Raw genomic sequence first — 8,782 nt, forward strand, 5'->3', positions numbered from 1 at the left:
CCTCCTGGAGCATAACCTGCAGCCAGCCCTCGGGCAGAGAAGTCGGATATTGCTGTGTGAATGAGTCACTCCCTTCCAAACTACTATGAATCACATAATCAAATACTTGCACTACATATCACATAATCAACTACTTGAACTTTATCTCTTTCCTGCTCGAGGCCTTTTATCCAATTATACTCTTGTTAATCAGAGAAGTAAGATTTGAGATGAGTTTTTTTATTTTGGGACCGGAGACAGTACAGGAAGCACCTAGTTGCTTTGCAGTGTATCAGCTGTACATTTAAACTGTCATCATTCTGGTTCAGCTCAAGAAAAACATTGGGCACTCTCCTTCGTGTCATTCAGTGTTTTCTTCAAGCTGAGACAGAACACTTATATTGATTATGGTTGTTAAATTCAGAGTATATTCCACTCAGGAAAACAACTCTTTTTTTTTTTTTTTTTTGTAGCAGTATTTGATTTTCTAAACCATTTATAGGCTTGTCTGATTAAATGCCATGAGGTTTTAATTTCCTCTTGTAAGTCTGTCTGCCCCCCAGCAATCTCTTAGATTTATACAGTTCAGCCTATAAGCCAGAGGAATTAGTTTAATGGTCAGAATTTTGGATACCTTAATGAACAATGCATTGACTCTCTTCTCTGAAAGCTTCAGTAGGTACCTCTTACATTTTCAAGTCAAAGAAAAGGTATCTGGGCTTCCCAGTGCTAAGGAAATAACGGTACCTCCCTTTACCCCAAACTGAGATGACTCAATTTTCAATTCAGGAAGAAGTAACTGGAAAAATAAACAGCTCTGAAAGTTCAGGCCCAAAGCCCTTTACAGCCTCCATATGGCTGATCTGTGTATTGTGCAATGTGCAGACACTGGGGACATTTGCCTACACTAGAAAGCAATTGATTACATCAGTAGCGCTTTTTTCCCCCATATTTTTTTTCAGTGAGGCAGCAGATACTAATGGATCAGCTGGGAATTCACAGGAGAGGCAGGATCATGAATATTACAACGAAATTCCAGGGAAGGAGCCTCCCACCGGTGGAGTGTTAGACATGAGAATGAAAGTGCAAACAGACCAAAGGGCTAAGTGTCCCATCCAGTACAAAAAGCAGTATTGCTCAGTAAGTACATCATCTTCTGGGATAAATATTCGTTGCCTATTATGGGAATGAATAATAAAATGTTACTGTGGTGTTAAAGCATGGCATTAACATCAGAACCAGGTCCTGATTATCCTGGGAAAAGGTTTTTTAGGCTAGATTTAATGATGCTTAGTACATAATTGAATCCCAAAGCACTTTCTGAATATTAACTGGTTTGTCCTTAGAGTACTTTTAGGAGACCAAGTAATATTCCCTTGTTCACTCGTTAGCTGTAAGAAGAAAATAGATACTGATTTAAATAGCTTGTCTGAGAGAACATCTGCAAAATCTGGGACCTCCTGGCTCCTGATTCTGTGATCTGATAAATATTTCATCCTTTCCATTATGCTCTACAACTTATACATACAACATCAACTGATTGCAATACATACACAACATTCATTACTCTTGGAGTGTTTCAAGAGGCTCTGTTAAATCAGCCACAAAAGATGCAGATATCTGTGGCTCTTGTCTGGGATAGTGGGGAATAAAAACCAATCAGGGAGTAAAAAGAGCCAAGTTCAGACTGGCTGCACAGACTTTACAGCCTACTGAGTGAATCCTTGGGAACACCATTCTTTTTCCATTCAGGAAAACAGGCACCACTGCTTTGTTCGGAGGGAGCACACTCATGTGCCTGCTGGAATCCAGTTTTTCTGTCTAAAAATTTGCTGCTCCCAAGTGTTACTTGTGTTTGGTAGCCACTGCTCCCGGGCTGCTCTGTGTTGCTGTGCTACTGCTCCCTCCATTTTTTGCTTGAACACCAACCATACTCTACATCTCTGCTGTGGGCCTGGTGGTCTCCACCTCCCCAGTTCTCTAATTCTAAAAGTGTTTTACTGTACTCTGAGTTTGCCAGTTGTTCCAAGGAGTTACCCTGTGGCATGTAAATGCAAATGCATGTTTACCATGCGGTGTTACCTTGTGTTTTTCCCTTCAGTTCCTGCTCCAAGACAACTTGGTGACCATTTCACTTTCAAACCGTGATACCTGTAGTTATTTCTCCTTGTTTTTATCACAAGGGACATTTATAAGGAAATCTGAACTTTCTTACCTAGGGGTTACACTGTATATACTAAACCTTGGATACATAACTGGGCAGTTAATGGTCTCTGTGAGGTTGGAGTCCAGACATGACACCCTGCAGGAAGAAAAGTATCAGCATGAAATATTATTTGAGGAGATGGGAATTTTTTGGTGAAGAAGATATGTTTAGTTACCAGTATGTTAACTAACTAGTGCTTGAATGTTTTAAAGTTGCCTGAGTTTTCTAAGGGACTGCTTTATGTGACTGTTTTTGCAATTTTTCTACAGACAGGCAGCCCAACATTCATCAATATATATGAAAATTGTCCAGAAGAAAACAAAGCTGTGGGTATGTACTCTCTTTTCCTTCTCATGCATAAGCAGAATTAACCAAAGCAGGCTGCCTGAAAGAGCTGTCCCTTGGCTTTCGATACAATGGTGAAAAGTGTTCTGTTTAGTGGGTCATTTTTAGTTCCGTAGATGAAGGGCAGACAAAAAAGCCTTACAGCTTTTCTAAAGGCCACTAATCTATCTTCATGTCTGCTGGCAGTCTTATTTTACTTCTCATGATACTGTACAGTAGCTCTTTGTTTTTTTAATTCTCTTTCATACTCTTTGTTGTTTTATTCCCTTTTTTCATACCCTTTGAAAAAGGAAGATACTTCATTACATTTCAGGCTTTGAATATACCCCTTCCCCCTACAAATGCTCAGTGAAACCCAAATTATTAGTATCAGATTGTTGTTCCAACAGAGCCTGGTCCTTTGGCTTCAGCATCACTGACTTCTCAGTGTGACTGTGCCCTTCCCCTGCCTTAGGCAGCTTTGTGCCCAGGATCAATTTGCCTTTAGCAAAACCTGCTCTCAGGGACCCCAGGAGATCATCAGCCTCCATCTCTTTCTGGTCTTTCCTGGCCACAGCTGATGCCCTGAGCACATTTCTCAGCTTATCTCTTTCCCTGCACAATGAGGTCCTTTTTGAATTCCCACCTGCACTGCTTTGAAGTGATCCATTACTCTGTCTGCAGGGGATACTTCACTGTCTTGTGTTATTTCTGATTCAAGGGAGGGAGAATCAAATGGTTTCTACAAAGAGAGGGTGAACAAATAAAAGAATGAATGAATAGATCTATGAATAAAACGTTTGCTGAAGAGCAAAAATATGCCTGCTATTTGGCAAGCTGCAGTGCTATTATTTTCATACCCTGCAGGGGATATTCTGTGAGCCTGTTCCTAGGCTTGAATCCTGACCTGACAGAAGTGGCTTTGGCTCTCCAGGCAGAGCCACAAAGTGCCAGACCCCTCCATCTTTCCTGGTCCACCAGAATAGCAAGAGAGAGAATTGTTCAGCTTCCCACAAGCTCTTTTTGTGGTGCAGAGGGGAAGGAAAGGGTTTTGCAACAAACAATGTATATGGTTTGTTCTCTTTAGAGTCATATATATTAATTTCTTTCCAATCAGTGTGGAGTTCACTGCTGACATCGATTGAAGCAGAACTGAACCAGTGCAGAACATTTTTGAAAACTTGATTCTAATTAATTTTGGATAGTGTACCTTGTGCCTTCTAGCCATAAGGAAAAACATGCCCATGTTTCGTCTGCCCATGTTTCTTTTCCTTCTGAATTACTGTAGTGGGATATAAAGAAGTACATCATTCCTATTTCAGCTTTTACAGTTACTTAAACTTGAGATTGAAAAAAAAGAGAACCCAAGGAAATCTGTGCATACTTTATACCAATTGCAGGTAATTGTGATGAAAGATCACAGAAGACAAAAAAAGAGGCAACAGTATTGAAACCTGCCTACAAAACAGATCTCTTTGACGACCCTTGTTACATCAACACACAGTCCCTGCAGCCTGCAGCCTGCACAGCCCGTGGTACAGCAGCAGCACAGAGCCAGGGGAGCCCTCTGCGCCAGCCCAGTAGGTCCCACTGCAACACCGTGTCTGCCTAAGCCCTGAAAATAAGGGGCCTTGTCATCTGTGTGCAGGGAGAAAGGCTGGGTTTTCCCATAAGAGATACGGAAAAGGCGGGGGGAAGAAATCTATCCTGCTTGCTGCTTTCGCTTGTTAAATTCAAGAGAAAGGGGATTAAAGAGTAAAAATATCGACGGTAAACAAGCAGAGTAACCTTTCATCTTCTGTAGTCGATTGATGACAATATACAGAGTTCCACAAGTAATGATAAGCAAATCTTTAAGATGAAACAAAACCTTGGGACAGTGGCATGCCTCAAGGAGGAGGGTTCTCCTGTATGCTCAAGGTCTTAACCACTTGAAGGTGGAAGTGGCCTCAGATGGCTTTGCTTCACAGGCAGTAGCATGCAAGGTCAAAGTGGGATCATTGTGACTGTCTTTTCTCAGTTCTTCCATAAGTGACCATTGAATTTCATCCAATAATTTCTAAATCAAACTGTTTGATCAGTAGTATCTATGAAATGTGTGTCAAATTAAAACTTGATTTACGGACTCAAAGTGGTGGATATCCATTAAATAACTATATAGTTGCTACTGATTGTCCTCATTATTGAAAAGACTTTATTAGCTTTGCCTTTTATGGTTTCCCACTGAGTGTTTTCTCTGTCAGAGTTGGCTCCACATGAGAAAGTGGACAAAGGACTGGGCAGAACTACAATAAACGAAATCTGTGACCATTGAGACATTTCCAACCTGGGGCTGTTGCTCTAAAAGGAACTGCCTATATCCTGAGGAGCCTTAGGTTGCACAATTCCATTGAAGAAGTGGTATCCTCTTTTTTCCCTTAGAAGAACCCTGCCTGTGAATCATTTGCAGTCTGACTGGCTATATCCCAAACCACCCAGTTTTTTTAGTACATTCAGTAATTGTTCGTTTTTTCACAGCAAATGCATCATGCTGTAATCTTTCCCTTCTGGCTATGTTGGCTATGTTCTCTTACATTCCTGCACAGAGCTGGAGCCACTCAACATGACTCTCCCAATGATCTGTGACAATCTCTTCAGAGCTCATTAAGGAAGAAGGAAAAACAATATCTTAAAAGAAAAAGCTAAAAAGCCAACAAAAATCTTGTTTTTACAGAGAAAACTTGACTTTTTAATACGCTCAAAGAAACATAAGCCCAAAACAGTACAGCATCAGAAAAATTCCTGTTTTATTCCCTGTTGCCTAGCGACCCAAGGTTTTGCCATCTAAGGTAGGGGAAGAGATGGTGTGATAATTCTACCTAATGCACTGCAGGGCTTTGAGCATTCATGTGTGCATATTCTTACAGTCTGTAAGGTTGGTTTGACCACAGCTTCAAGACTGAATCGTTTGAATTTTTAAAAAGCTATAAAAATACTGTCTTGCATCCTTTTAGGATGAAGTTCTAGGTGAGGTGTCCAATACATTTCCCTTCAATTCATTTCAGAGTTACCCGAAGCTATTCAGCAGAGTGCCACGAGCAACACAGCTGGTCTCTGTGTTCTGCCACAAATAAAGCAACAGCTAAAGAATGAAGATTGTTACCATGGCAAATTAAACAGGAAAGCAGCAGAGAGCCTCTTAGTCAATGACGGGGATTTTCTGGTGCGAGAGAGCACAACGTCACCTGGGCAGTTTGTCCTCAGTGGACTTCAGGGAGGGCAAGCAAAGCATCTGCTTTTGGTGGATCCTGAAGGCAAGGTATGAATATTTCATACACTGAAATTTCAGTGCTGCTAAGGTATTTCAATCAAAATGCACGGGTGCATTCCAGGAAGTGGAACTGATTTGATTCCATCCAGGTTAATTTAAATGTAGCCAGTGGCTTCAGTAGGTTTGAGAGTTCAATTCAAGAACTTGTAAGTGCTGAAGTACCATGGAAATAGAAGTGAGGTACTTAAATAGTGTTGTTAGTCCAGATGCTGATAATTAGTGTATACCCTTAACACAAATTTTGAGTTGATATTATATTGCTAGAAAAATAACCCTCACCTTAAATAATGAATTTCTGGATACAAAAAAGGTAGAGCTGGTTTGTTGTCACTTCAATTCTACTTGTTTCTGCTCAGGGCTGGAGGATGTCACTCTTGAGTGACATCTCTGAGGAGGGAGTAAATCAGAAAAGTAATCCTCAATGGGATTTAGGAAAAAAAATATCTCTTCTGTGGAGAAAAAAGAAAAAGTTGTTTAATTCCCCTTTGCAGCATCAGCCCAGTTCTACATACAGCCTCTTTAGCTCAGTCCTCTGCTTCTCATGTCAGCTAATGGCGGGTCGAAGGACAGATCTGAATTGCTGTCTGCAGCCAAATGGTCCTGCTCCAGTGAGTTCAGTGGCTTAAATGCCTTTTGACTTTAATGTGCTAGGATCATGTCCAACTAGTTATAAGCACAATCTAACCATAAATTTATTTTTTTGCTTCTTTCGTTAGGTGAGAACCAAAGACCATATATTTGATAGTGTGGGTCATCTTATTCAGTATCACATGGAAAATAATTTGCCAATCATCTCCTCTGGAAGTGAAGTGAGCTTGAAGCAGCCTGTAAGGAAAGAGAGTAATATGGGACACATGCAATATCACAAATAATCCCTTGGATCTCACAAATCCCAAACCAATTCATATCTGAAAACTGTACCAAGAACTTTCTATTATGAAGACAATTCAAAAAAATATAGACTGCACTTTCTGCTGTTGTTCCAGAAGAAACCCTTTTGTGTGTGTATGTATGAATATATGTATATGTGTATATCTATGTAGATCTATAGAGATCAACAAGCATAGTTATATAGATACATATAATCTTAACGAAATTACACCTTCCAAGTGCGAGATTCATTTGTGAGAAGGTATTTTAGACATGCACAAATGTCACTTTCAAGGTCATACTGAATCAGTAACTATTTAAAAGCACAATTAAAACTCTACATACAAAAGCTCACTTGAATGAACTGCTGGAACATTAGTATGTGCCTTTTAGCATAGAATTATTGGAAACCAATGTTATTTATAATGAATTAGTTTTGGGTGGTTAAACAACATGTCTAAGCTTTTAACTATTTGCCAAAAACAAGTACAATTGTCATCTTCTTTCAATAGACACTAACAATTTCATTTTGCTTGTAACAGCACTTTACTAGCAAGTAACGTTTGAAATGAATAGTGTTCACAATACAGAAAGACTGTCCAGTTTCTTAATCATTTTTTGTCACTGACTACTCAAAGATTTGAGATTATGAACACTTACAAAGTTGAAATTAATATATGTAACATAATTTTGGAATAGAACTTGTTAAAGGACAAGCATGCTAGATCCTAATATTTTTGTCTTGCATATGATTTTACTATTATTATCAATTAATACTGGAGACATCTTTTTAAAGGTAGACTAAATATATTTTCATTGATTACATAGTTGTTTACAAACTAGAAAAGCTGAACAGAACTAATGATACATTTTGAGAGAAAACTCAAAATGTATTTGAAAGATGTTTGAACTTTGCATGTGTCCTTATTCAGTGTTCTTTCCAAAACAACATACAGTTTTCCCCTCTCTTCACGTAGAGTCCATTTGTTCCTAAACATGGAAAAAGGTCTTTTAAAGGAAATCTATTAATTGTTTTGCCACAATAAATACTCTAAATATGAACAATCCTACATTCAGAGTGAACAGTGATTTATTTTGCTTCCTGTTGAAGAAACAGTGATTTAATAAGTAACTGAAAAAAGGCAGGGGAGATTTGAGGAATGAACTGGTAGCCCAGGTGATGGCCTGAGAAAGTTGTGCCTTTAAGATAAACAGTGTCCTCTGGCATGAGCAGAGATAATTCTCTCTGTCTCCCAGCCCACCAGCTCAGGTTCCTAAGGCAGACAATTGTTGTGGAGTTCAGCAACTGCTGGAAGATTTGACTATAAAAAATACATTCTGTTCTCTTGCCTGTGCTCATGTTAAGTGGGACACTGTAGCATGAGCTCTTTCCTCTGGAAAACAGGAGGAGAGGTCATATATAGAAAAAATTATTGAAAAAGCTTCCTCGAAGGGGAAAATATAATGTAAAGAGCCACACTTAGAGCTGACCAGGAAGGATCTTTATTCTTATCCTCAGCCAATAGCCATAAAATGCATTTCATTCCTTGATAATAACATGATTAGAATACTCAATTACATATACTAAAGAAATGAGAAGTTTTAAAACATTAGCAGCTCAATTCCCTGCTAACAATCTGGAATGTTTGATGTCTTCAGACAGGAAGCCCAAGCTTATGCCTGTTCTATCCTATGCAAGGTGTTCACAGGTGAAGGCCTCCAGCAGGAGCTCATGCTGGAGCTTCGTGCCCTGGTAAGGATGGCTGGGAAGAAACTGGGACTGGAATATTAAACCCCTGAGTAAGAGCCTTTCCATTCTCACGTCTTACCAAACTTCATAATGTGCTTGACATGACTTTATTGATCAAACAGTGAAGCAAAACCAGCTACTTCTCTGGCATGTCAAGGGGAGAGAAAGACTTGCATAGGGCTGGTTTGATATTTGCATCAAAGCTGAGGTTTGTGACAGGTTATAGAAGGAAGATGTGCAGAACTTTGTCTCTATTTTTAGTACAAATCCAAGTTACTCATGACCAGAATAAGAGCATTTGGAGTTATGATAGTATGAGATCAAAGTTGTTTGACTTTGCCAG

At 39.4% G+C, this 8,782-nt stretch overlaps 1 protein-coding gene across 1 annotated transcript in view; it reads left to right on the top strand.

The window, feature by feature from the left end:
* SHC4 (SHC adaptor protein 4) overlaps positions 1-7,746 on the top strand; it is a 32,600-nt gene extending 24,854 nt beyond the window's left edge. The window contains exons 8-12 of the mRNA XM_032700628.1: positions 942-1,119; positions 2,455-2,515; positions 3,910-4,089; positions 5,554-5,807; positions 6,536-7,746. Of these exons, the coding sequence (XP_032556519.1) occupies positions 942-1,119; positions 2,455-2,515; positions 3,910-4,089; positions 5,554-5,807; positions 6,536-6,691 (829 nt within the window). The 3' untranslated portion in view covers positions 6,692-7,746. The remainder of the gene's footprint in view (positions 1-941; positions 1,120-2,454; positions 2,516-3,909; positions 4,090-5,553; positions 5,808-6,535) is intronic.
* Positions 7,747-8,782: the final 1,036 nt, after the last annotated feature.

This window comes from Chiroxiphia lanceolata, chromosome 12, assembly GCF_009829145.1.
Source record: "Chiroxiphia lanceolata isolate bChiLan1 chromosome 12, bChiLan1.pri, whole genome shotgun sequence".
In the NCBI taxonomy this organism is placed as follows: Eukaryota; Metazoa; Chordata; class Aves; order Passeriformes; family Pipridae; genus Chiroxiphia; species Chiroxiphia lanceolata.